Source organism: Alligator mississippiensis, chromosome 7 (genome assembly GCF_030867095.1).
Source record: "Alligator mississippiensis isolate rAllMis1 chromosome 7, rAllMis1, whole genome shotgun sequence".
Classification (NCBI taxonomy): domain Eukaryota; kingdom Metazoa; phylum Chordata; order Crocodylia; family Alligatoridae; genus Alligator; species Alligator mississippiensis.
Genome location: NC_081830.1, coordinates 18,829,562 through 18,856,932, shown reverse-complemented (window position 1 = coordinate 18,856,932; position 27,371 = coordinate 18,829,562). Strand labels below are relative to the sequence as shown.

The 27,371-nt window shown below is 59.1% G+C and overlaps 1 protein-coding gene across 6 annotated transcripts; it reads left to right on the top strand.

Moving 5' to 3' along the window:
* Positions 1-980: 980 nt before the first annotated feature.
* On the top strand, positions 981-27,292 carry DMTN (dematin actin binding protein). 6 transcript variants are annotated; one of them, XM_059730691.1, is made up of 17 exons: positions 4,268-4,651; positions 17,636-17,699; positions 18,236-18,292; positions 19,251-19,325; positions 19,601-19,756; positions 19,946-19,990; positions 20,124-20,232; positions 20,513-20,569; positions 20,671-20,823; positions 21,112-21,221; positions 21,318-21,423; positions 21,691-21,755; positions 22,013-22,070; positions 22,504-22,508; positions 23,932-23,991; positions 24,284-24,364; positions 24,748-27,292. In XM_059730691.1, exons 3-17 carry the CDS (start codon positions 18,275-18,277, stop codon positions 24,859-24,861), a joined length of 1,212 nt encoding a protein of 403 aa, XP_059586674.1. In that variant the 5' UTR covers positions 4,268-4,651; positions 17,636-17,699; positions 18,236-18,274; the 3' UTR covers positions 24,862-27,292. The 6 variants fall into 6 exon arrangements, with proteins under 6 accessions (XP_019347118.2, XP_006258448.3, XP_006258449.3 ...); XM_019491573.2 differs by lacking the exons at positions 4,268-4,651; positions 22,504-22,508; positions 23,932-23,991; positions 24,284-24,364; positions 24,748-27,292 and adding exons at positions 981-1,202; positions 1,919-2,039; positions 22,547-22,975 and having other exon boundaries at positions 22,013-22,061; XM_006258386.4 differs by lacking the exons at positions 22,504-22,508; positions 23,932-23,991; positions 24,284-24,364; positions 24,748-27,292 and adding an exon at positions 22,547-22,975 and having other exon boundaries at positions 4,253-4,651; positions 22,013-22,061.
* The last annotated feature ends 79 nt before the right edge of the window (positions 27,293-27,371 follow it).

Below are 27,371 nucleotides of genomic sequence, written 5' to 3'. Positions count from 1 at the left end.
TCACATGCAGAGCAAGCCCTTCCCTGAGTATGTGTGCCAGGTGCACAGCTTTGGCCACTCGCAGGGACAGCTGTGGATGCTGTGCCCCAGATTCAAGGCCTTGTGCAGATAGTGGGCACTGCCAGGTTGTGGGGTTTCCGGTCACAGGGCAGGCAGAGCCCACTGTTGGCCACTCAAAGTGTCTATCCTGGGAAGTCAGGCTTCCTTCCTCCTGGTTACCTCCTGAGGTTGTTCCGTTACAGGGGACCGAGGAGAAGAGGGGGTGCTGAAATAGTAGCATGCATCGCAGCTACCACTAAAGTGAGGGTGTTTGTATGTGCGTAGGGGCCATAGCGGCACAGCACCCTCCGTGTATGGCAGACAGCTCACACCAGCGTGGGTTTGCGCGTGGAGAGGTCATGCCGGCACTGCACGGCTTGTGTAGGTGTGTAGGGATCACACCAGCACGGCACCCTCTGTATATGTGTGCGCCAGGTGCTATTGAACTCTATGATGGATGCCAGTGATGTGAGATGAACACAAATTCACACCCTGTTGTGCTGGTGACCCCTGCTTGCACCCACGTGTCCCAGGGCTTTGTCCCCCTTGAGAAATAGGGTGTGTGCATGGAGGGGGAGCACAGAGGTGCAGGCTGTATCCCTCGCCAGCCCTATATAGGACACTTGTGTATAAATTAGGCCCAGAAGCAAGTGACATCGCAGTCCTTCCCATGGTAACTCCCAGCTTCTTGGTGCCAGCGTGGGCTCATCCTGATGGGGGCTTGCTGGGGAAGGTGGTGCAGGAGAGGTTCCTGCTACACTAATCAATGGGGTGGGGGTCTAACCTGGAGTTGCAGCTCCCCCATGCAGCAAGGAAGGTGCCTGCGGGGTGCTGTGCATGTCCTGGGAGGGGAGATCTGCCTCCCTAGGCACCCCTGGGTGCAGGGAAGAACCTCAGCCATCGCCCCACCTCCTCCCCATGCCCCCCAACACCCGTGCCTTGCAGCTGGGGAGTCTGCCGGAGCTGTAAGGATCTGATGCTGCAATTTATCCATCGCCTCCAGTCCTGCTGCCGTCGCTGCTGCTCACTCCAGCCCCGGGTTGCTGAGGGAGGCGGTCGCCGTAGCAACGTGCAGTGCGGTGGAGGGAGGAGATGCTGGGAGCAGGGATGGCTCCCCGTGGAAGGGCGAACCTGCCTGCAGTAAGGGATGCACTCCCTTGAAGGTAGGTCCATTTTGCTGCTCTCCTCTCTTGTTCTGCCTCCAGCTTGTCCTGCGCCCGCTGCACTTGTCAGACTCAGAGGGATGCATTTCGGGCTCGCTACACCAAGGGGAGGGAGGCTGGGATCGGGGTTTGGCTAGCTTTGGCCTACCAGAGGGGTGTGCAGGGCTCAGCACTGTTGAGCTGGGGATGATCCTGTGGCATCCAGGGGCTAAGCACCCTGTCTGCTCCCTCAGCTCCAGGGTGGGTGCCGGTTGTGCATGTGTGCGCCGGTGGGGCAGCACGCGCGTGCACGTCTCCGTATGTGTGCAGACGATAGGCATGCCTGGGGCAACCTGAATGTGCCAGCTGATCTGTGTGCGTGCTTGGGTGAAGAGTGCTCCTGCGCGTGCCGGGCATGGGGAGATGGCATACGCGTGTGACGCTGCACACAAATTTCTGTGTGTCCATCTTGGGGGAGACAGAAACTCCTCCCCAACCGCCTGCCAGCCCCAGTCTGTGCTGCAAACTACTGCAAAAGGAGCCCTCTCCTGGAAGGGGCTTGGTGACATCCCTCTTCCAACTTGCCCCCGTCCCTCACCTGCTGTCCTCTTGGGAGCCCCTCCTGCAGTGACACCTGGCCCAGGAAATGGTCTGGAGATGAGCCTGGTTGAACAAACACATCACCTGGTGGATTTCTCCCGGCAGACACGGGTGCATTGACTCGGTGATTTTTTCAGTGGAGTCCCGGTGGCTTCTCCTCCGAAACCCCCAAGTTCCTGCTGAAAGATCCTGCAGCACCCTGCATCCACAGAGGGGACGGTGCCAGTCGCCAAGGGGCACTGCCCATCACAGCATCTGGTAAGGAAACCTGGAGGTGGGAAGGCAAATCTGAAACGCGGCCCTGTCTGCTCAGTGCTGGTCCCCGTACCTGCCTGGAGCCCAATGGGCCCATCGACGGGGTTGCACCTGCTGCTTGGGTTGAAGTTCCCACCTCTGGTTTCTGGGCTCGTTTCATTAGCTCTTTGTCTGGATGCTCAGGCTGGGAGGTGTCTGGCGTGAGTGGGCCTTGCAGCATTCTTCATGCCTGAGAAACTGGGTTAGCATGCATCTGCCTGCCATGCCACATGTGGACCATCGATTATTCATGGGGCACAGGAGGTGCGTGCTGCTTTCCGGAGCGATGGGGTCAGATCCAGAGTGCAGCGGAAAGGATTCCAGCTGGGAAAAGTGTGAGGTCAGATGATATCCAAGGTGTAATAGGGCAGGGTTTGTGACCCCAGGGTATGCTCTGTAGTGCCAAAGGGCATGCCTCAGGCACCTTGTTGTCCAGAGCCCCCTACCACAGTGAGGAATTAGCATTTAACCAAAGGGGAAAATGAGGCAGTGACTTGCTCAAAAGATCCCAGTAAAACCTAGGTGTCTTGATGCACCCTCTGCTCCTCTCTTTACTAGGAGAGTAGCAGGGAGTACTTGTGCCCTTCTCAACTCAAGCCAGTAAGAGGACCCAGGTGTCCGGTCTCCTACCCTGCCACTCTCATCCCCAGCTGCTGCCTGCTCCTTACTGGGCTCTAAGCAGGATTAGGGGCTAGTGGGCAGAACAACTCAATGGGAGACAGGATGCGCCCAGTCTCTTCCAGCCCCACCAGGTTGGCAAATGTGTGTCTGTTTTTTTCCCTTGTCTATGTAGGACTAACAATGGTTCTGCACTTTGGGAGCAGCCCCTGGACAAGAAGTGCCAGGGAAGTGCAAAGTGTTGTCATTGTTATGACCATCACCCCCTTGGTGAGCAAGGGCTTCCCTGCACGCCCTTCTTCCTGTGACCCGTCCCATTTCCCCTAGGCATCCTTCAGGGTGTGTTAGGCTATGGGCAGGACCTCCAGGGCTCTCCACATGGCTGCAGATATGCTTGGGGAAGTGTTCAGCTTGCAGTCCTCCTTTCTCTACCCAACCCCAGAGCTGGCTATTTAGGGGGAGGGATGGCCAAGGAGACTGGATGGATGTGGCTGTGGTGAAGGAACTCCTGAAGAGGGAGCCCTTGGATTTAGCTGGAAATCCAGCACCGCCAAAGCTGCCTTGGCTTGAACACTGGGGGCTGGGGAAGGGCAGTAGCATGCGTCTTCTGGCCTAAACCCTTCAGTGCCACTGCCCTGTGCCAGTCCCTTGTGTCTGGCTGTTTCCACTGTATTTCAGGTTGCACGGGCTGTTCTGGGAAGTTTGTGTTGCGATTTGCACGGGCAGGAACGGCAGGGGTCTTTGCGCAAGACCTGACCTGCTAAAGCCCCTGAGCCTGGCGCAGGCAGGGAACCCACTGCTCTCCCTGTGAGCTGCAATATAACAGGGAAGGGGCATCTACCGGGAGCCTGCAAGCTGGCAGAAGCAAAGTGTGTTTCCACCTGAATCTTCAGCCAGAGAGAAATCCCAATCACTGAGTTGGCCCTGATCAGGGCTGGGCTGGGAGACTGTCCAGGGAAACTGGAGCGGCTGCCAAAGTTTGTTGTGGCGAACCATTAGCCGACGCTCTTGCCTTTGGGTCAGATGGGAATCAGTGCTGCAGGCTGGTGCTGGGCTGCCGGGTAAGCTCCCGGTCTGTTGTGGGATGACCGAGTTCCTTACAGGGCATCGTTTCCCCAAGATAGGGCACCAGCTGTCCAGGTGGTCAGCCAACCACCCCGTTCCGCCCCAGAAGTGGCTTCCCGACAGCAGTGCGCTAGACATGTACGTCCTCCTTGCTCTCCAGCTGCAGCAGCCAGCCAGAGTGCAGGATGTGCTCTTTGCTGGCTCCGTCATCTGACGTGACATCTCCTGAATTTTCTGGGGAGATATTCGGCTGGTGGCTCTTTCCCACCCTCCACCCCCTCCAATAATTTGGCTGCCTTATTTTTGGCATTGGGAAGGAGCCTGACAATATGCATTGAGAGGCATTGTTTTCGGCCGCGACGGTGAACGTTCGCTGCGAGAGGGAGGGAGGGAGGGCAGGCGGGCGCGAGAGCAGTCACCTCTCACAAATACTGCTTCGTCATGATGCTGGCTAATTCTCCTCTTGTTCAGAAATGGTCTGAGCCAGCAGGAGAGGTGGGGAGTGGTGTGCGCACACGCAAACACATGCACACACACACATACTCTCTGACTGGCTTTCTAAACCTACACTGCTATCACCACTCAGGGCTTTGCAGGCACTGCCTCTGGGGCTGGGAGATACACACACACACACCACACACACGAGCATGCAGGGGACTAGCACACTCTTAGCTAGACCCTGACAGCGCAGCAGCTAGACCCAGCAAGGACAACTGGCTGGATTGGCTCTAATACTGCCAAGCCGGAGGCAGAAGGAGGGGAAGACAGGCAACTGCAGGCAGGGGAGCAGGCACTGGGCTCCTGGGGCTTCTTGTTGTTATTGCTCTCGGCTTGTTTTTCGGGCTGGAAAGCCATGCGGGATTCCTGGAAGAGGCTCCGGTAGCTCCAGCTGGGTGAGTCAAGCGCTCGGCTCTGCTATCTCATTGAGCTTGCACTTGGTCCCTGCCGTGGCCCGGCGGGGGCGAGGGGCGGGAGGCACATTCCAGGCAGATGCCGTTCCACGCCGATGCCTGTTCACAGGCAGGGAGGCTGTGGGTAGCATCACCGGTGCCTCCTCCTGCCATGCTCGCCTCATGCTTCTCTCATTGCTTTTCTTACCCCTTTCCTGCCCTCCCCTGATTTATTTTTCCTCTTCGGTCGCTCAGCTGCTCTCCCCATCCCCTGGCTTGCAGCAGGCCTCTTGCTCCTCCCGGGCACTTGGGACAGGGGTGGAGGCCTCGAGGTTGGGCATCACAAATGGCATAGTTCCCATAAGCGCCCCGGGCATGACAAGGGCAGGGGGTTCTGGTGCCACATTGAGGTTCAGGTGCATGCCGAACTGGCAGAGGGTTGCTGTGCCCAGGTTTTGGGGCTGGGCTAGGAAGGGAGAGCAGTGGGAATGGGCATTGCTGTCTGGGAGTGGTTTAAGCGGCTGCTTGGCATGCAGTAAAAGGCCTGGGGTTGGGCCATTCGAGATGCTGGGCCAGGCAGCAACAACTGATGGGGTCACGGAGCAATGGTGTGTGCTGAGATTCCTGCGCCGCGCCCTGGAGTTGATATGTTTGGAAAGGAACAGGGATGTCCCTGGTTTCTGACAGCAAAGCAGCTTTCCCGGCTGCCCTTCTGGGTGGGCACAGAAAAGCCCTGGCTTTTCTCTCCCCACCCAGCAAGGGCACACCCAGTACTCATGGCAGGCAAGCCAGAAATGCTGCCTAGCTGGGCCCTTTGATAGCCATTTCCTCCTGAGATGTGTGTTAGTGACTAGTGGGAAAGCGCTAGCCGGGCATGCTGCCCTGACAGCTGCATGCCCCCCGCCCTGAGTGGGGCATGCTGCCCTTACAGCTGCATGCCCCCCCACACACATCCAGCTGCAGACACTCATAGAGCAGCCTGCCTTCTCCAGCTGTGCTTGGCAATGCCATTGTGTGCCCTGCTGCTCCCAGGGCTGCGATGGGCATGCATCAAGGGCCTGCAGCCTCACCAGGACAGTCTGTGGGCTGAGCAGAGCACTCGCAGCCCCCAGACTCACAGGAGAGCAGCAGGGTGTTGCCAGCAGTGAGCAAGACGTAGGAGCAGAAGGGAGGCAGTGGATGGGCTCCAGAGCTGAGTTGTAGGGCCAGGAGAGGACGTCTCAAGGGCTCTGGCCCCTTGGCCTGCAGATCACAGAGCAGCCTGGGTCAGCAGTGAGCCACAGACGTGCCAGTGGGCAGCAAGTGTACAGGGTCCAAGTAGGCCAGGGACCCCAGCGCAGCAATGCCTGCTACAAATAGTCCTCTCTAACTGGGCAGCAGCAGGCAGTCCGGGGTTTATCAGCCAGCAGAGGCTGGACTCCGCTTCTGCTCCAGTAGAGGCAAGGCAGGACACCCCAGGAGCCGCGCTGGGTGGGAGGGGGCAGGCTCCTGCAGGTTGTTCCACCCCTCCTATCCCCTCCTCAATGGCAGCTGGGCCACGATGCCAGGCCAGTCCCGGAGCTGGACTCCCACTGCTTGCAGGAAAAAGGGCTCTTGGCTCACTGTGGGATGGGGATTCTCCTGGGATCAGGAGGCAGGGGTGGCCTTCTCACGTACCCAGCTCAGCCTGAGGCCTCCAGGTCTGCTCATAGGAATAGGTGTGTTGGAGACGACACAGCTCCAACCCCAGCCTCACCTGGAGTCACGCAGCTCCAGGATTTCACTCTGGCCTGTAACAGATTTCTGCTCCAGTGGTGGGCTGGGACTGTACAGCATCCCTAAGGCTCTGGTCCAGCGAGCTGGTACAGACCTGCTGGCACCACACCAGGAGAAGGGAGCAGTCTAGCTGCTCCATGAGACCTGGAGATGGCAGTCCAGCTGGGTAGAGCTCCTCGGGGTGCACAAGCTGCTGGGATGCAGGGGCTCTGACTGCCCTGGCTCTGGGATGAGGATGGGAGGGACTGGACATGCTAGAGAGTGCAGGCCTGCCAGGGGCCACCGTTTCCATGTCCCTTCTTCTTGTGCTGTTCTTGTGCATGAAGCTTGCTGGGGGCTGGGCTTGGCTGGGTGATCATTACTGGAATCCAGCCTCGCCTGTCTCAGTGTCTGCAGCCTGGTTGGTGATCATCCCTGTGTTGTTTTGCATGGCACTGGTGTGCTCAGGCTTGTGGCATGTAGTCCAAGCCCCCGCCCTGTGGAGCGTGCAGTTGTTGTGTGCAGGCATGAGGGCAGCTCGGGAAAGCCACTGGAAGCACTGAGTAAGCATCTTGGGGCTGCTTGCAGGGTTTGTGCTGCTGTCCCTGGCAAGGGCAAAGCCAGGGGGTGATGCTAAGTGCTTGTGGCTCTGTTCACCCACCTTGCCCTACAAGAGAGAGGTGAACAGGCCCTCGCCTCTCCATGCACCACGTTGCTTTTCAGCAGGCAGTCAGCTCAGAAACCCTGTTTGGTGGCTAAAGCTAAGGTGGGGCTGGCTGGGGGTGCCTAGCAGCAAGAGGGAGAGGTGGGCAGAGGTTATGGGGCAGGTCTGGGTACTCCACTGCTCCCTGTGAGCGAAGGAGGTCACACAGGGTTTGCTTTATCCTGGTACTATTGGTCTGGTTTGTGCTGGAGAGCTGGCCTTTCTCGGCTGGTGTGCTGGGGTTGATCTCTGCTGGCCCTGTCTGCACTGGAGCGTACGGCTTTGTGGATGGGAGCAGAAATGTTGCTCAAGCATGGCATGGACTTGCACCTCTGGTGTATGTGCACAGGCACATGTGTGTACTCATGTGTAAGCCTGTCCTGCTGGGGCTTTTCACTCTGCTTCTCAGCGCACAGGAAGCCAGAGGCTGTGCTAGCCCTGGGCTGTTTCAGAGCTGGAGCATGTACCCCTGGGTCATTAAACCCCTTTCAGTGCAACCTGGTTCTTGAGAGAGAGCTCCCAATCCCTGGGCACCTCCCGCCAGTGTAGAATAAAAGGCAGCGCCTGCGCTGCTGGACCCCGCCTGGTTACCTCTGCTAGCCATCCCGGAGCGACCCACTGGCTTAGTGCTGGTGGTGCCAGTCAGGCCCTTGGTTGTGCCTGCCTGGATGTATTTTTTTGCAACATGCTACAAATGCTTTGTAATAAGGGCCGGGGAACAGGCTGGGAGCGTTAACAAGGCACTGCTGCTCTGTGCTCCGGGCAGGGAGTGGCCTGCCAGGGAAACTCGCCCTGCTGAAGAATGAGCCCCCGCCTCTGTGCAGGGGGATTCCCAGGGGGCTCTATGGGCTGAGGCCAAGCATTCAACCCCTGCCTGCCCAGCCCTTCCCACCCGGGTCGGGTTCTGCTGACACTGCAGCTTTGCCAACAGGTTGTAAAACTAGAAGGGCCTGAGGGAGCCCGGAGGGAGCCAGGTTGGCTTTGAAGTGCCTCAGAGAATAGCGGGGCTTTTCCTGCCTCCCAGCCCCACCACAGAGCCAGCCTGCTGGCACCAGCACCTTCTTGCCTGGCTGCCTGTTCCCAGCCTTGCCTTGAGGGGCCGTTGCTCTGGATGGCCATGAGAGCTCAAGCCTCTGGGATTGCGATGCCTCCCCCAGCTGCCAGGGCAGGCAGGGAGCTCCTGCCCCCCGCATGGTACCACTGGGCTGCTGAGACCGCGGGGACCTGGATGCAGGAAACAGGGGAAGGGGACGCAGATTCATTCCCCCAGCCTCATTGCCAGACTCCAGGGTTCACTGGAGAAGGGCCCTGCACATAGTGGGGGTAGCACCACTCAGTTGGGTGCTTGTACAGGGCATGCACAAAGTGCAAGGTACCGCAGGTGTGGACTGGCACCTGGCCCCTGCAAACTGAGAGAGAAGGGCCTAGTGCCAGTGCAATGCTCAGGAGCAGGGTTAGGGCACCGCAGGCTGCAGCTGACTGGGGCCAGGAGCTGGTTCCATTAGCAACTGTCTAATAGCCAAGCAGCCCAGCTGATATAAGTGCTGGTTCTCTGCAATAAATAAGGGCCGAGCCTTTGCAAGGGGCTCCCAAAAGATGAGCCTATCCACGGTGCTCAGAAAAGGAAGGGGGAGCCCTGCATCCTCCTGTGGCCCCAGGGTGCTTTGAGTGCCCCCATCCTAGGATCTGGGGAGGGGAAGGGAGGCTGCTGGGGGCTTGCTGCTGTGGACATATACACATGTCCCCAATGCCCCCAGTGCTCTGTCTGGGCCCTCCGCTGCCCCAGCACCCAGCCCTGGCCTGCTTCCTCTCCCCCACACACCAAAGAGATGCTCTCAGCAGAGGCCTCCCAGCACCTTGCCTAGAGGATGAGCAGGCTAATCCCACTCTAAACCCAGATTACATGTCACGTGGGCCTTCTCCGTGCCCCACTGCACCGTGGCCACCCCCTCTCCAGCATGCAGGGCTGACTAAAAGGGCATCAGGGCCGCAGTCAGACTCTGGCCATGTAGGAGCTGTGCTCCTGGTCCCAGTAGGGCCATTGAACTGGTATACGGGGGGATCAGGAGAGTGAGAGCCCCCTGCCTCCAAGGAACACCCTCAGTCTCAGCTTCTGGGTGTGAATGACTGTGCTGGGTCTGTGGGAGCAGGCAGCAGTGATGCCTTGTGCTTGCAAGCTGCAGGTCTGAGGTCATGTCTTACACCTGGGATCCTGACCCACAGTGCCTGGGAAACCCAACCCTGTGCTTCAGATTGGGATGCTGCAGCAAGGGCTTGAGCTGAAACACCTGCCACTGGGTGAGAGCGTTCAGCAACCAGGGACCGGGTAGGAAGGGCACGGCTGTCTTGGCTGCTAGCAGAGGTCAAGTCTCGGGGAGTGGGGCAGGGGGCCCAGACCCTGACTTCACTGTGCTCTGCTGTGGATCTCAGGGAAGCAACGGTCAGCACTCCTAGTGCATTGCAGGCATATGATGCAGATCCAGATGGAGAAACTGAGGCACAGATGGGAGAAGCGACCTGCCTGAGCTCAGGGATAGAGCTGGGAAGAGCACCCAGGCCTCCCACTCCTAGTGCAAGGCCCTTTCCTGGGAGCGGGGGGCTGCTGATCTCACTGATGCAAACTCCCCCTGTGGAGAAAGACCAACTCCCTTGGCTGCCGCTCCTTTCCTCCTGCCTCTGTCTCTACCTTAGCAGAGAGCTGGGGGGGGTGGGGAATCAGAGGGATCTGTACAGCCCAGCTATACTTATCCCACAGGGCCTGGCCTAGGAGCAGCAACTTTATCAATGGCATGTGCTGCGCAGAAGCTGGCAGGGTGTGGGCTCTGCCTATGTGCGCCACTTGGAAGGCAGAGACTGGGGGATGAAGGCAGGGATACTACAAGCCTGTTGCTTCAGTGCTTAGCAGCCACCTACACGGCTGAGTGGGCTGGAAGGGAGCTGTCAGCCTTGGCTCTGCCACCCACCCTGCCGTGAGCAAGCTTCCTTGGTTGGGGAAACATAGCCCAGCAGCTGTACTGCCCAGGGTGCTGCACACACAAGAGCCCCCCAGCCAAGCACCTCTGCTGGGTGATGTTAAACAGCTTGGGAGGAAAGGATTGAGAGCAAAAGAAGAGCAAGGCCCCTGGGGAGGACAGAGAAGGGCAGCAGGGCAAAGCAGGGCTGGATGCAGATGGAGCTGGGTCCGGTGTCTGCGTCTCCCCTGGCAGTGCCACCACCTTGCTTCGCGGGGTGAAGCAAAGCAAGCTTGCAGGGCCAGACACGGCTGGAATATCCAAGTCCATGCATCGTTCCAGTCTCTGTAGGCAGCTCGGCCAATAGACTAGATCACTGCTTGGGGCTGGCCAAGCACCGTCTTCCTCTGCATAGCCACCATGGCTCTTGTTGGCTGGCTGCTGAGGTCTCCTTTCAGCCTGGGAGCAGAACAGCAGCTCCTTTCTCACCTGCTCTCACCTGCACAGGGCCCAGCTGGCGCTGTGCTCGCTCAGGCAAACTCACAGTTCCTGTCCCCTTCAGTGCCCCGTAGGCCCCAGGCAGCTCCATGGGCACAGGTTGCCCTGAGCTAGTGACTGTTCCCTGCCCATCATTCTTGAGTGGGATGGTTGCTAGCTGGGGATGCACCAGGACAGGGAACAGGGCAGAGTATGATCCATGCTGCCCACCCTGCGGGTGAGGGTGTCCGGCACTAGGCTGGGCAGGTGGTGTATTGGCTAGTGCTTGCTCACACTGCACTGCAGGAGAGAGCAAGCCACTGTCTCTTGCCTGGTGATTTACAAGCTATTATCACCACTCAGTCGCAGCATTAAGATTTCATGGTGAGGCTGTGCCTAATGGACTCAGCTGGTGTTGGCTGGGGAGGGAAGAGGCAGTGGCTGGGTCAGTGTGCATCAACAGGAAGCCTGGGGGGGGCTGGAGTGTAGCCGGGCTGCAGCGGTGAGGATGGCATGGTGGTGAATGCACCTTCTTCTGTCTTCAGCACAGTGGGGCTAAAGCTGGGGTCATGCCAGCATGGGCAGAGGCTAACAGCATGCAGACTGCACTAGGCTGGTGCTTGTGGGGCACCGGCTTCTGTCACACACACACCAGTGTGCCCAGGGGCCCATGAATGGGTCCCTTAGTGCCTGTCTTCCCCATTGGGGAAAGGGGGGTGACCATCACTGAGTCCAAGTGGAGAGAGTCCTTGGGGTGCTCTCGCATATGGGTGCCTGCAGGGACCCAGCACTGAGGTGGAAGGAGCACGTTGCACAGGGCAGGGGCTCTCCGACCTAGTGACTGACTGCCTGGGTGACTTGAGACAACATCTGTTTGGGAGAGGCAGGCCTGGGGGGGGGTGGTAGTGGGCACAGCACAGACCTGGATTTGAGCGTGTGCTGGGACTCCCAGGTTCCAGCCCAGCTGGGGGTTGTGCCAGCCTCACTCCTGCTGGCTTCATAGGGGCTGTGCCCATGGCAGGTGGGAGAGTCCCTCCCTCTGCCTTGGCCTCAGTTTCTTTACTTCCCTCCCAGGCCACCCTGAAGCTGAACTCCCTATGTGCCGGCAGGGCTCGGGCCTCCTTGGACAGGAGGTGCCCCAGAAATGCCATGGGCTTGTGGCTTGCTTATAGTTGCACCTAAAAGTCCTCATGTGCAGGAGACAGGGCCAGGCTTTGCCCACCATGGACCTGCTTGAGCCCTTGAGTGCAAGCAAATGTGTGTGTATGTGTGTGTACAAGGCAGCTCACCTTCCTGAAAGTGCTGTCAGCAAGTATGTCCCTGTCCAGCCCTGCTCTTGCTGATGCTAGGGGCAGTGGGTAGACAGAAGGCAGCTTGGATTCCTCCAGACTGCAGCTGATGGTGAGGATTTCCCTATTCCCCCTCCCCCCACAAAAGGATATTGGCCCTAATCCCCCTGGGGCAGAGGGAGAGTGGGCTGAGGAGGGGGCTCCTTCAGCGGGGTGGGCAGGGTAGCCACGATGCCAAAGTACCAGCATGTCTAATCGAAGGCACCTGTCTCCCCTCTATCCTGGGATGGGGCAGTGAAGCACAGAGGGAGCCTTGGCCTGTGCCAGAGCACTGGGGTACTGGGCTGGGAAGCAGAGGGTCCATCCAGGACTGGGCACAGCATCAGCTGAGAGGCTGGGAGTGTAAGGAGCCTCCATACGGGATGTTCCCTAGCCCTGTCTCTTGCTATCCAGACCCAGCACTTCCTTAGCCCCATCCCACATGCCCTGTGGTCTTTGGGCTGGCCAGCTGCAGGCCCCGTCTGCTGCAGGAACTTGTGACCTCTTCCTATCCCTGGCTGATTTATAGCTGAGAGTCTTTCCCATAGCAACCCTTGCTGGTGAAATACCAGGGGAGAGAGGGAGAGGAACAGTGCGAGGCAGAGGCAGAGTCCCCATGGGAAGGAGGAGTGAGGGAGGGAGGAGGGCATAGAGGAAGGGGCAGGACATGAGCTGGGGCTTAAGCCCTCTCCTGGTAATGGCTCCTGTCCTGGCCTCCTTCCTCTAGGCTGTACGAAGACAGGCTTGGCTGCTGTAAGAACTCCTTGAGGGTGCAAAGGCAGGGAAGAGCCAGTCTCCTAAATCATGCCAGCCCCACTGTCTGCACGGACCTCCCACCCCCCACACTGGCTCTCCACCCCTGGCACCGTGCTCTGAAAGGCTCTGTGCTGTGCTGCTCTCTAATCCTGCCCTTTATCCCACAGGCCAGCATGTGCATGAAGCAACCTCCATGCCAGCCCCTGCCTCAGGGCTGGGCAGCAGAACCAGGGCAGCACTTTCCCCAGCAGCCCAAGCCCCTGATATGAGGAGGGTGGGTATGTTTGAACTGGGTATCCAGGTTGTAGCCGTATTGGTCTAGAAGCCAAAGGAATCAGGACTCGTGGTAGAGATGTTGTTTTATTAGACCAACTAGATTTTTGCAAAAAAAAAATTCTTTAATTTTCTCCTAGGCCTGAAGAAGGGTGTTTGTGCCTGAAAGCTTGCAATTAAAGGATTTTTTTTGCAAAAACCTAGCTGGTCTAATAAAAGATATCACCTCTACCATGCGTCCGATTCCTTTATGTTTGAACCAGGCGTGCCTCTGTATATGCATCTGATCTCTGTGCCCTCCTGTGTTTGTGTTTGCCTGGCATTTTTTGCTCTGTGGTGTGGCTCTGTGGAGTGGCAGAAAGAGTTTATGTATGAAAAACTCGAAGAGGAGGGTTTTTTGTCTCTTGTCTCCCGTCCTGTGGCAGTGAGTGCTACAGTCTGTGTCCTGCTCTAGTCACAGACTGTCCCTGTGTGGGTAGAGTGCCTCTCCTCTGGCAGGGTAGAGGCAGAGGTGGCCCCTCCGGGATAGACCCCAGACAGGCTTTGAGCAGGGGGCGGAGACCTCGGGCTGGACTCTGTGCAGAGGGAGGGCAGGCAGCTGGTGCTTTCTGGCTGCTTGGCTTGTTCTTAGCTATAAGGAGTCCATGGAGGTAAGACTATGAGCCCTGATCACTTGGACAAGCTCCCAGCCAGGCACAAAGCTCAATGGGCTCCCAAGCTGCTGAGAGGCCCCAGGGCTGGGGCTGGTCTAATGCCCTGGGGCTGGGTAGGAGGAGGAGAGATCTCCCTTCTCTCCTGCTTGGTCCAGCTGGGGCCATGCACTCTGCTCCCTCCTGGTGAACAGCCCTGGGGAAAGGCAGGAGACAGGGCAGCCAGCCTTCTTTGTGCAGAAGACCTGGCATCCCTGGCAGCTTCTCTCTGCTGCAGAAGGGTCTGGGGGGAGCAGGGAGTGCAAGGTGGGCAAGGGCAGGGTAGGCGTGGGATCCATGGCAGGTTGTCCATCATTTTAGGTTTGGGTTCCTGCTCCCAGCCCCCTCCCCTTGGACTTCATTGGAGCTCTGTTAAATCCATCAGCATCACACCTTGGCATGGTGCCCAGGTCAGCCCCAGCACTCAGGGCCCTAGGCAGCTCCACGGAGACCCAGCTGGCTTTCGCCTGGGCCTTGTTTGCAGCCAGTCTTGGTGCAGGGTGGAACCGGCACGGCTCCTAGCACACATGGACCCCGGGCCCTGCAATAAGAATCCCAAACATGCAAGACCCGGCCTTATCTCTGGTGCCAGCAGCCAGCGCCTGGTCGCGTGGTCTCAGGGCCCTGCACAGGGAACGCTGCCTGCCAAAAAGGGCTTGGGCTGCTGGAATCACTGGCCCTGGGAGATTGGAGGTTGCCATGGAGAGTCCAGCTGCTGATTTGGGCAGTGGCACATCTGTCTGCTCCTGATAGTGCAGAAATGCATGGCAAACAGCCATAAGCCTGAGTGTGTGACAAGGGGCAGGAGCTAGGGACAGCCCTCCCCTACTCTGCCCCTCTGCTCCTTTTCTTCACCCCATAACACCTATCTCTCTGTCTCTATCAGTTCTCTGCTTTTCTCCTCTCTCATTCCCTCTCCCCATCTGTATCTTCTTATCCAGGTGCTCATCCCATTCTTTGTCTGCCTTGCTGTCTGTCTTCTCCTCTCTGCCCATCCATCTGTCTGTTCATCTGTATCGGTTATGGTCATTTAGGCTCCAGCCCAGTGGGTCTGCAGACTCCCCCTGTTCCCACTGAGCCCAGCCCTGCCCCGTATTGATCCACCTCATTTAAGCTGGCGCGCACATGGCTCCAGAGGCCTGGGGCAGAGACACTGCTCTTGCAAACCTATCATTCTCCTCCAGCTTGCCCTGCTGTCCTGGGGAGCAGGGCGGGAGCCCTGGGTAAAGGGTGTGGGAGCCGGCAGCCACAGGTCCTTGGGGCTGCTAGGGATGGAGCAATTTCCCATGATGTGATTATGTTCAGTAACGTGATTATCATCTAAAAATATCCACTTGTCGCTCTGTACGGGAGGCCTGAGCAGCTGCTTGGCTTCAGCCTGACAGCCCAGTGCAGGCAAATGGGACTTATGTGGTAGGGCTGTGTGAAGGAGTGGGAAGGGCTTGTGGAGGAAAAGTTTGAGGATGAAGGTTTTTCTCTGATTCTTGAGGCAATGAACCCCATTCAGAGCCCGCTGCATTCAGCCTTGGGCTGGGCCCTGCATTGAGAGAGGAGCTGGAGCAGAGAGGAGGCAGGCAGCTGGTGCTCTCTCTCGTCCTTAGCTATGAGGAATTAATGCTGAGTCTTGTGCTGGGTGCAGGGTAGGGTGTGAAATGGGTTTGTCACAGTCACTGGGGGAGGCCTGGATTTCTTGGCCCCAGGCACCCAGACCAGTGGAGCAGTAAAATGGACTGGGCCCCCACCCAGGAGCTGTGCTTAGCAGCCCTATGCCCAGACCATTTGTGGCTCCCGTCAGCAGCCACGAGAGCCTTGCTTCCCGTCACCACCGGCCAGCCCAGAAGGCTCTGCTAATCTGCTCCAGGCAAATCCCAGCCTCTGCAGAGCCATTCCCCGAGAGCCTGGGAATCCAGCCCTGGCTTTGCCAGCAGCAGGGCCCCTGGAAAGTCTGAGCTCATGGACACCGGTCTGGTCGGATGCTCAGCCTGACAATGCATCATTCTCCAGCATCCTTCGCGCACAGAGAAAGAGGCTTTCACTGCCGGACAGAGCGGACCTTTGCCCTTCCTGCCGCCTTCCGCTGAGGTCTGCTGTGCACTTCACCAGCCCTCTTGAACTGCAGGTCACAGCCCTGTCCTGGGAGGGAGGCAGGCAACAAGACCTGCAATAAGGCACTAGGAGTAGCGAGGGACCCAAAGCTGCATGACGCAGGACATACCATGGCCCATCAGGACCTTGGCCCCTAGCTGAGCCCTGCTGAGCCAGGCCTGTGCTGCCACCTTGGGCATGTGTAGAAAAGGATATCCATCCGTCTGCTGGCTCCCAAGGCTTGAAGGAGGATAGTTGGACCTGGCATGCTGTTATCACCCCTTGCCCACAGCAGGACACCCAGAGTACCACTGGCCAAAGACAGGCCTGGATCTTCTCTGAGCCTGCAGAGGTGCTGGCAGGAGTGAGTGCTGGGGGACATGGGGCTCTTTCCGTGCATCCTGAGGAGCAGGCCTGTCTCTGGGACATCCTATCCAGAGACACAGGGCTGGCAGCCACGCTGCGGGGCAGCCCTGTGCAGGGAGAAGGAAGCTGGAGCAGGAAGGTTCAGAGTAAGCCTTGCTCCTGGATGGAGAGGAGAGGAGGCAGCCGTACCTACCCAGTGACAGCACTTCCCTGCTAAGGCAAAGCTCCCCTTGCCCCATCTCAAGAGCCTTGAAGGCAGAAACAAGTGAACCCCAGCAATGCTGGAGCACACGAGGTCTCTGGCTTGCAGGTGCTGGATGCCATGAGCTGAGGACACAGGACGAGCCACCTCCTTCCTCTTTGAAACTCAGACAGGCCAGCAGCCTCTCGCAGCTGAACAGTGATGATGTGCAAACCAGTACCCCTCATCCTGACATACACACCAAGCTTGCTCGGGAACAGTCTCTCCTGTCCCCATCCTGCAGCCGATAACAGGTCACAAAGGCAGCCAGGACGCCTGCTCTGGGCCTGGGGTCGGGGGGATATCGATCAGAGGTGCCTCTGGCAGGCAAGTGCATCTGAAGGACGAGGGTTGGGTTTCAGCTCTCGGATCTGAGTGCGGTTTGTGCAGGGGGGTGGGGAGGGCATGGGGCTCCAGCACTTGGAGATGCCACTTGTGGATCTGATAAGGCGCTGGCAGGGAGCGGGGCAGTCGTGCAGCTCCGTCACGTGTCGCCTCCCCATGCGAGAGGCATGCATGTAGTGCAGGGGGCTTGCCAGACCTGCGGCTTGGACCCGAGGCCAGGCTGCCTGACCCTCTTCTCAGCACCAAGCCTCAGGTAACACACATCAGACCTGCAGCCCTGGCCCCGCGAGCCCAGTTCCTGCCTGTCTCTGCTTGGCAGTGACCCCGAGAGGTTTTGCAACGGTAACGCTGGGTGGGAAGGTAGAGCAAAGGGTCTAGTCCTGTCGGCACCAGAGGCAGGGGAGTGGAGATAACAGCAAGGCGGCCTTCGGCACAGCTATCCTTGCATCCGCCTCACCCTGTCTGTCCCTGCCCTTGCATGTAGAGCAAGCCAGCGAGGATGCCTGTGCTCTCCCTTGCCATGGTGTAGTACCATCTGCCCTAGCGTTAGCTGGGGGTGCAAGCAGAGCTGCGCCCCTGCCATCCATGCACCGCTTCAGAGACTTCCTGGAAAACTCTTGTATGGTGTGAGGCAGGGAGGGCAGGATAGGGGGAGAGCTGGCCGGTGTGTGTCATTGCAGGCAGCCTGGGAGGCGTCCAAGCTCTCTGTCACTTCCCATTGTGCTGAGAACAATGGCTCAAAACAAGTGCAGCCCTCCCTCTGCTCAGTGCATGGAAAGATTCACAAGGCGGTGGGGGAAGGTTTCTTCCAGGCCAGGAGCCGGGGCTGGCTGAGATTGGGCACTGCCCACTGGCCTCCCAGCCCAGGCAGCGAAGCTGCAACAAGCTGGGACTGCAGCCACCTGCGTGAGCGCCAGACTGGGCTGGACACGTGCTGGGTGGATGCCAGGACCCCTCTCGGCCCGTGACCCTGCCCTGGCTGGACAGATGCAGGCCATGCCTGGGATCTCACTTCTCCCCCTCTCTGTCCCCATTGCAGAGGGAGCCCGTGACCCACAGCCTGGCATAAGAGTCCAAAGGGATGTGGAGACACAGAACTGCTGGTACGTCAGCCCCTGGCCAGGCCACAACCCCTGATCCCCTCCTGCCCCAGGGCCAACCACTTCTCCAGCCCCCAGATGGAGGGAACAAGGGCCCAGCTGAGAGCCAGCTGGGTCTCAGCTCTGCAGTCCCTCCCACTTGGCCAAGCTTCACCAGGCTCCAGTCCCCCTCAGCTTGTCCCTGCAGCCCCCCGCTGAGCCTGGCAATGAATATTTCAGACCCGCCATGCATGCCTTGCTTCACATTGGTGTCAGGCTCCTGAGTGCAGGCAGCCTGGCCTGACAGCAAAGTCCTGGGAGGCAGAAACACTTGGCAGCGGAGACTTCTTCACCCTCCTTTCTGAGGCCGGTCCATGGGGCTTGGGATGCTGGAGAGGATCTCATGGAGCCTGCAATCCCAGCACCCCTTTACCCTCCAGCCCCCAGCCCATATGCTGCTCAGGCCAGAGCCTGGTTCATTTCCAGGGGCCAGGCACTGGCAGCTCCATGCGTCCACCTGGGGCTGATTGGGGCTAACACAGGTGCCTTCTCCCCCGCAGGACGCTGTGAATGACCCCGGCCTTCCAGCAGCCAGCTGAATGGAAAGGCTACAGAAGGTAAAGGGGCTGCCATAGGTGCTCCTGCCCCAGGCCCCCCACTTTGAGAGCAGGGGCAGGGGCAAGGAGGGGCTGGAGAGTCCAGCCATTGGGTGCAAGAGCCTCTCACCCCTCATTGCAAGCCCAGCCCAGCACAGAGTAGTGGCCTGGGACCATCAACTGGTAGATGCCAGGTGTGTGCAGCACAGTGCTGGCACCAGTGGGTCCAGGCAGGGCAGAGGGCAGGAGCTGGCACTGCCCGCTCTGTTGTGTTGTCTTGGAGGGCGTGCTCCCCCTGTCTTCAGCAACATCGGCGGAGGGGCAGGGCTGGGCAGGCTGGCCCTAGCAGAGCTGGCTCCTTGGCTCTCCCTTTTGCAAGGCCACTGGGCTGTGCAGCTCCCTCTGCCCTGGGCATCCCTGCCTGGCATGCTGGAGTCTGGGCAGGCAGCACCACCTAGTGGTTACTGCAGCAAGCAGGGACACATCTGCTGAGCAGCTGGGCTCAGCATTGCTCCTTCTGGACACCTCACCTTGCTGGGAGGGGGACAGAGCGCTGTGGGCCCTTTGGACCCGTGTGGCTTGACCCTGAGGCTTGCTATCTAATGGAACAAGATTAGTGCTGGAGGAGAGTTGCCTGCAATGCTTCCCCCTCCCTCCCTGTATGCCTGGAGCCCAGCCAGGATCAGAGCAGGGCCCGGCAGGGATATGACCACTTCCAAGGCTCTCCCTGCCACCAGCAGACCAAGCTGCCTTGTGCCCTGATGCCCAGGGCTTCCCTCCCTACTACCATTCAGGGTGGGGATGTGGCTGCAGTAAGGCCTGGCAGAGAGCTGCTTCCCCTGGCATTGCTGTCCTGCATGCACCTTGCTGGGGGGGTGTCATTGCTGGGCTTCCTCTTCCCTCCTCCTGGCACCTCCAGCTCTACTGGCCACGCTGCTTGAGCAGGTGGCATTCACACATGCCTCCTCCTTCTTTCCAGCAACCCTTGACCTCCCCGGGGAGCGTCTGCTCCTCCCGTGGGTCCAGCGTCCCAGGATCACCCTCCAGCATCGTGGTAAGTGTAGCCCTCTCTGTCTCTCCCCACTTTGCCAGTACGGTGTAGCGGTTTGCGAGGGAGTCTGCGGCCCCCTGGCTTCCATTCGTGGCTCTACCACAGACCTGGACCAAGTCACTGCCCCTTGCAGAGTGAAGGAGAGCACTGGCTTCCCCGCTTCCCCGCAGGCTGTGAGGGTTCAGTTCCCTGCAGGAAGGGACCGGGGGCTCTTGCCAGCGGCTCAGACACCTGCTCAAGGCTTCCTAGGCTGAGAAGGAGCCTGTCCGTCTTTACAGGCCAGAATGGATAATGAGGTGCTAGGCTACAAGGACCTGGCAGCCATCCCCAAGGACAAGGCCATCCTGGACATCGAGCGCCCCGACCTCATGATTTACGAGCCTCACTTCACCTACTCCCTCATGGAGCACGTGGAGCTGCCCCGGAGCCGAGAGGTGAGGGCATCTCAAGTAGGGGTGGGCCCCTGTGTCCTTCCCCCAGGCCAATGCACTCAGCAGATGTTCGGCAGTTCCCATCTGGCTCCTAGGGGGTCCTGGCTCCTGCTGAGGTAGGGAAAGTTGTTGCATGCTAGTGATGTCTGCAGGCTGCAGCAGTTAAGTGTCTGCATCTGCTTTCCTCCACAGCGGTCCCTGTCACCCAAGTCCATCTCTCCTCCTCCTTCTCCAGAGGTGAGTACTGCCAGGCGCTGTCCCTTGCACAGCTGCTTATCACCAGCATGGGATCAAGGGGCTGGCCCATGGAGCCAGTGGACTAGACAGCCTCCCACCTCTCTCCTCTGATACTGGGTCTCCCCTTTTTCAGGTCATCCGGGACTGGATGGAGAGCAAGTCTCCAGGAAGTGCCTCCCAGGCAGCTAGTCGCCGGACTAGCAGCATGGCCCGGGCTGGAGTGCACCACTTCCACCGACCTGGTATGCCCCACACCCTTCCATGGGCTCAGGGGATGTGATCCCCTGATGCCTGTGCCCAAGCAGAAGCCCCAAATCACTGCTTCCCTGCCTCGCTGACAGGCGGGATTACAGCCAGAACTGAATTCAGCCCCAAGCTCTCTCCTCCCCACCCATCCAGTATGCAGCAAGGGGAAAGCTGCCTGCAATGAAAGAGCCTCTCTCCCCTGCTCCTTGGCTCTTTCCTTCAGTGATGTGTATCTCCCTGTCTTCCCCTGGCCCCTGAACCTGTCCCTTCCCCCAGAGGTGGACAAGATGGAGCTGAACATCTACAAGAAGCCCCCCATCTACAAGCAGAAAGGTGAGCATGGCTGCGCCCCAGCTGGGTGCTCTGGATTTGAGGTTTAGGACACACCTCCGTGGAGATGGCAACCCTCCATTCTGCCTCCCTGTCTCTTCCAGAGCACCCGGTGGGAGCCCAGCATGGCAAGCACATGATTGAAGACCAGATCATCGAGTCCTCCAAGTTTCCAGCAGCTCAACCCCCCGACCCCAACCAGCCAGCCAAAATCGAGACAGACTACTGGCCCTGCCCTCCCTCCCTGGCAGTCGTAGGTAGGCGACAGCAGGGTGGTTTATACCCAAGCTAAGCCAGGTTGATGTGTGCATGGCAGCCTGCTAAGAGAAACAAAACGGGTGCTGGTGACTCAAAACACTGTCATTGTGGGAATGGAGGGAATCAAGCCAGGACTCTGATTGTGTGTGACTGCAGCAGGTCCCTTGAGACACTGGATAACCCTGAAGCTGGGATGACTGCCTCCCTGAACCCCCCTGCCACCTGGATGGCACACAGGGTGGTATCAGTGCTTTCTTGGCTCTCCTCTTCTCACTTTGCCTCCCCAGAGACAGAGTGGAGACGGCGGATGGCCTCCAAGAAGGGTGAGGAAGAGGATGAAGACCTCACGGAGGAAATGAAGAACCTGCGTGAGCTCCAAAAGCAGGAGCTGAGTAAGGTACGGGGAGGCTGGGACCATGGGGTGCTCGGGGACGGTGCCGGGGGTCTGCCCTGGCAGAGACTGATCCCTGACCCACATGTTCCCTCTCCTCAGGTCACCTCCAACCTTGGGAAGCTGATTTTGAAGGAGGAGATGGAGAAGTCTCTCCCCATCCGGAGGAAAACCCGCTCACTCCCGGACCGAACACCCTTCCACACCTGTGCGTGGGGCTGGGAGTAGACCAGATTGCCCTCCCCCTCCCCAAGGCCAGGAGTCCTTCCCCAAGCCTCTCCCTGGGGTGGGATCCATGCTATGGAGATGCCTACTGGGACCTTCTTACAGTGCCTCTTACCAGGGCTGGGGTAGCAGAGAGCTGGGAGCTCCCCTAGTCCAGCCCAGTTGCTCATCCCCTTGGGTAACCCAGCCCCCTGCAGTGCTTTTTCCTGCAAGCTGCATGGGGGTGACTGCATTTCTTTCTCTTTTTCAGCTCTGCACTTGGGGAATTTCAAGTCCTCTTCCCTTCCTGCCTCCGGGAGAAGCACCCTCACCAGGGTAAGGGAAGTTTCTCACCACTCCAGATGGCACCAAGCTGAACTGCTCCAAACTGGAACCCCTTCCTGTCCCCATGCTGGGTGGGTGCTGCCCCACATGGGGATGGGCTGTATGCCTCTGGGGCAGGCAGAAGGCTTCCAGTGGGGAAAGGACCAAAGCCAGGGGGAGCAGCTGGCTCTGAGCCCTGCTGGTGGGGGAACCCAGGCCTCTGTCACCCTTTGGGGTCACTGCTGACACCATCCCTTGTCCTTTTGCAGCTGCAGTCAGCCGAATTCAGCCCAGCGGGCAGTGAGAGGGGGAGCCCAGGTAAGAGAAGTGCAAGGTTGCAAGGACAAGGGGCAGTGCTGCTACCCACTCTGGCCACTCCAGGCCAGCTCCCACATGCAACACAGCTGTCAGGGGCACTTTGTCATGAATCCCCAGAGCCAGATGTGCAGCAAAGGGAACTCCACCCAGCCCCCTGGGCTTCAGTGGGGTCTGGTTCCTGCTTGCCACAAGCCTGTTGCTGCACTGCTGTCCCTTGTGGACACAGTTCCCACATCATGTAACATCCATGGGGCAGTGGTACCCACCTTGTGGCCATCCCCACAGAAACCCCCCACCCGGGGTTGAGAGGGCCACAGAGGCCCCACTGGCCTTGCATGTCTCTATACAGTGAGGCATAATATACAAGCTTAGTCTGCCACTGCCTATGCCAGTTGTCATCCATTGAGGACCAGGCCGCATTGCTCCCTGGCCAGGGATGGAGGTGGGGTTGACGGCCATGTACCTTGTTCCTTTGTGTTTTACAGGCCTGCAGGTAAGCTCGCGCCTGACTGCAGGAGTAGAGACACAGCAAAAGGTGGGGTGTCCTGGGCCAGGGAGGGGAGAGTGCCTCTCCCTTCCCTGCAGGGTCAGCATCCTCCTGCCCCACTGGGTGCCTGAGGGAGAGAGCTGGTGCCAGGTCTCCGCTGGAACTGCTGGTGGGGGTGGATGCTGGCAGGACAGGGGCTGGGGCAGGGAAGCGGGGATTGGGGTCCGGGGAGCCCCAGAGCTGTGGGAGGGTGTGGCAGGACACTGTTGGTGCCTGCCACTTTAAGACCTGGGGCCAAGCAGCCAGCAGGTGCTTAATTGCAGTGGCCATTTTAGAGCTCTGGCTGCCCATATAAACAGGGCATTTTGCTGCCTGGCTGGAGAGGCTGCAACATTGCCTGGCTGCGAGGCTCCATAACAACCTAGAGGTAAGGGAGGAGCTGTAGGGGATGGCTAGGAGGCTCCCGGTCCTGGGCATGACCTAAAACTGCACCCTGCCAGAAGTGGGTGGCCTGGTGGGGTTCTCAGTGGCACAGGAGCCCCCAGGAAATGCCAGACCAGTTACCATCCCGGTGAAAGGTGGGTTGGGGTGCCTTAACCCCAGCTCCCACAACTGGGTGGGTCACCTGCTAGTAGGGACCAGAGGGCAGACCCCAAGAGATAGAGTGGGGCTAGAGGCTCAGAGACCTGATATAGAGATTACCTTTGACTGGTCAATGCTGGGGCCAGGACCAGGACGGTCAAAAGGGCCAGGGGCCCACCGCAAAGGACTCCCAGAGCTAAGAGGGCCTTGAGTTTCCGACTGGCCTTGGAGGTGAGGCCAGGGCCAGTATAGTGAAAGGTCCCAGGGGGACCACACCCGAGAGGGGAAAATAGTTTCAGGGAGCTAGATGGCCTGAATGAGGGTGGGGTAGGCTGTCTGATTGGAGGGATTTTGGAGGGGTCTTGATAGGAGGATTCTGGGGCCCAGTGCAGGGCCGGTGATGTGGATAACAGCTGGATGCCATCTATGAGGCATGGGCTGCAGTGTAGGGGAGGTACAGAGCTGCAGATAGTGCCCCCTGGCATTGGGGCAAGAAATGGGCAGCCTCCTGCTTAATTAACAACAATTAATTAATGATCATCAAGACATGGCAGGCGAGAAGGCGAGCAGTTAGCCCAGAAACAGGTGGGCGGGCCACAGGGAAATCGGTGCAGAGGAGGCCCCCCTGTTACAGAGAGAGACACTGCAGAGGTGCAGGGATGAGGCTGGAGCACTTCTCTCTCCAGTGCCTGGAGGGAAGCCTGTCACCCCAACTGTTCTAATCCCATGAAGGTGGGGTGGGGAGAGGGACTCTGGCATGAGAAGCTCTGTGCCCCAGTCCTGCGGCTTTGCTCTTTGCAGAACGGCCAGAGGGGGAGGATGGACAGAGGGAACTCCCTGCCCAGCATGCTGGAGCAAAAGGTAAGGGCCATGGCTACAGGGCCATGATTCAGATGATACACACCCTTGCCAGTGGATGGATTGGCTGCACAGAGCCTTATAGGAAGATGTCTCCTGCAGGCTGGGGTGTGGATTTACCCCAGGATGAAGCATGCTGATGGTTGCAGGAGGGGCATGCGTCAGTGGCATGTGCTGCCGACGGCCTGAATTGGGGAGATGTGATGGGATGTGTGCCCTGGCAGGCTGGGCAGTGGTGATGCAGGGGAAGATAGGGCAGGGACCATCTAGCTAACCTTTTCTGTCTTGCTTTCAGATTTACCCCTACGAAATGCTGATGGTGACAAACAGGGGCCGTGTGAAGCTGCCCCCAGGAGTGGACAGAACCAGGCTAGAGGTATGAATGGAGCTGACCCCCATAGGGGACTGGGTGTGGAGAGGGAGGGCAAGGACATAGCAGAGAGTGAAGCCAGGCTTCAGGCCCAGGGGCTGCATCTGCACGGGAGACCCCGATTTGAACCTGCACCTTTATAAAGCTCAGTCACCGCATCTAGTTTTAACCTGACACAAGAGTCCTTGCTGGGGCTACATGGGGTGAGCAACTCAGTTACAACCATTTCAGTTAAAGCACCCTGTGGGTGTAGATGGGCTTAGGCACAGGGTTCGTCTTCCTTGGGAGCCATGATTAGCAAGTCATGTTGGCAGATGCACACACGTGTTGACACGCATGCCTATGGAACCTGGAGTAAAGATGTCTCCCCTGCTCTGTCCCCCTTGCAGAGGCACCTGTCCCCCGAGGATTTCCTGCGTGTCTTTGAGATGTCCCCAGAGGAGTTCAGCAAGCTGGCACTGTGGAAGCGGAACGAGCTGAAGAAGAAAGCTTTCCTGTTCTGAGCCCGGGCCCAGGCCCGGCCCCTCCTAGCTGTGATCTCAGTTAGTGTCACACAATCCGCATCGCAGCCGCTTTAGGGCTCTCGAGCCGGTTTTAACTAACAAACACCTCCCTCCCCTCCCGGGAGAGCACTGACCCTTTGCTCCCCCGGCTCTGGGGGCCGGGGGATCTGTGGCCCTGCACCCCTCCACTCTGCACCCCTCACTGGTATCACTCGCTAATGCCTGATGGTTTGGCTGGCTGGGGTCCCATCTCTTGGAGGCTCAGCCCATGGCTGCTCTTAGTGGAGCAGGGGGCTGGGGGAGCTAAGCAAGGCAGGAGGAGCAAAACCCCCAACACCAAGAGAGCTCAGCAGGATGGCACTGAACTGGATGCAGAGGGGCAGAGGGTGCAGGGGGGATCTGGAGGGGAGCAGCAGTAGGCTTGTTGCTGTGCCCCCTTGGGCTGTGGCAGGATGAAGGGGGCTGTGGCAGCCTCTTGCAGCACAGCAATTGAGATAGGATAGGGATGCCCAGGTGTTGCAGGACTCCAGGTATTGCCACAGCTGCGTGTCCCCAAGCTGCGCAGCAGCAAGGGTGTCACCTGTGTCACCCCTGCTGTCTCTGTCAGAGCCAGCCCATGGGAGAGCATCTGCCTGCCTGTCTGACTGTCCCCTCCACTCTCTGCAGCCTGCTCCCTTCCTCACGCGTTGCTCCCCAGGGCTCTGCTTGTGAGCCCCCAGTCCTCTTGTCCTCTCGCTAGACAAGCTCCCCCATGCCAGCCTCCCCTGGGTAGTGTGACCAAAGCTTCTACCCCCCCTGGCCCCAACTCTGAGTGTGAGTAGACCTGGCCCTCGCTAGCTATGGACTTTGCTGCAGACCCTGTGCTCAGCCCCACACCAAGCCAGGCTTCTGCCCTGCTGTGCGCCGGAGATTGCCTGGGCAGTGGGTGAGCACAGGCTTGGGGTGCAGCCCACAGGCAGGCTCAGCCTGGGTAATTCTCTGTGCCATCCCTGGCAGCTGCCTTGCTCTGTGCCCCTCCAGCTCCCCAGGGACAAGTTCCTCCTGAACACCCCTCGCAGAGGGGTCCACACAACCAATACACTGCCACAAGCTGCAGGGCACCATAAGCCCAGGGGCCATGTACCCAGAGGGCTGATGGGCACGTCCTGCCTGCTGAGCCCTGGCCTGATCCTACCTGCTCCTAGGAGGGAGCTGGCGATGCAAGCCAATCAGCTGCCAGAACATTAGCAGAGGACATGGCCCAGAGGAGACGGAGGCATGGCCATGCCCCAGGGCAACAGCTGCCTTGGGGCAGGCCAGCGCATGGCAGCAGAGGGCTGTTTCCCTGCTCTGATGTTCAAATCCAGGCACACAGGGAGCTCTGGCTTCCTGAGTGCAAGCGCAGGGCTGACCCGAGCTCGGAGCTGCTGCCTTCCTTTTGCCCGAGGAAGGGATGCATAGCAGGACATCAGAACCCACTTAATGCACTTTGGAGGGCTGCTTGTGTTTGATGGGCCAAGGAGCAGAGAGGAGGGCTCGCGGATGAGCGTAGCCAGCAGAGAGGATGGTAGGGCCAGATCAGTGTCCAGGAAGCTGGCAGGATGAGCTAGTGACAGCTACCTGCCCTGATGCTGATCCTTAGTGAGTTGTTCTGCGTGGGGGAAAAGCCCCACGGCCACTTCTCCACCCATCACAGAGACTGCCTGGAGCAGGGAGCTGTGCAGAGCAGGCCCGGGTCTGGCGGTGCTCCCCTTGCTCGCTAGCCGGGGAGCCCAGCTCCTAGCCACCCCGATGCTCCTAGTGAGCTCCCTGCAGCTGCAGCAGCCAAGCTGCAAGGGGGAAAGAGCAGAAACGCCCCTCCTGGACCGTGCAGTGGGGACTCCCCGAGCCAGGTGGTGTCCAGGGGCACGAGCCAGGCCTTCTGGTGCTGGCAGGAGGCTCAGCCAGCAGCCCTGCACTCAATGAGACGCCAAGACTGATCCCACGTCCCCGCTGGACTGGAGCCGCCCCGGGGAGCCGGACCTGCCCCCCGCTGGGCAGTCTTTTTCGAAGGCAACATAACCAGCCGGCCGACAGGGGAGCCACCCCACCGTCCCCATCAGCCCGCCGTGGCCTGAGTGCTCCTCCAGCCAGGCCCTCGCCCCCCGCCACTCCCCACGGCCCCTTCCCCTGCCCGCCACCCCCGCCGCTAACTCCACCCGGATGTAAAGAATGTAATTTATTGGGGAATCACTGGCCCTGACTCGCCTTTCACTGCTACCGAGACAAGCGACATATCTATAAATATATATATATATATAGGGACGGGGACGGGGCGTGGGTTTGGCGTCCCTTCTGGACTCAATCACTTCTCCCCCTTGATTTTTTTTGGTTGATTTGGATCTTTTTTGCTGGTGTCCGAGACTCCGTGTGAGAGTGAGGTTTGCTTCTAATTAAAGGTGAAATGGCTTTACCTGCCTCCCGCCCCGCGCCTTCCTCGCCTCCCGCCCCGGGACGGGAAACTGAGGCCCCGCGGCCGGCTCTGCGCTGCG

Coding starts and splice junctions, on each gene's coding strand:
- DMTN (XM_019491573.2), top strand. Junction 19,326..19,600: donor GATCACCCTCCAGCATCGTG/GTAAGTGTAGCC, acceptor CCGTCTTTACAG/GCCAGAATGGATAATGAGGT. Junction 21,756..22,012: donor GGAGAAGCACCCTCACCAGG/GTAAGGGAAGTT, acceptor GTCCTTTTGCAG/CTGCAGTCAGCCGAATTCAG.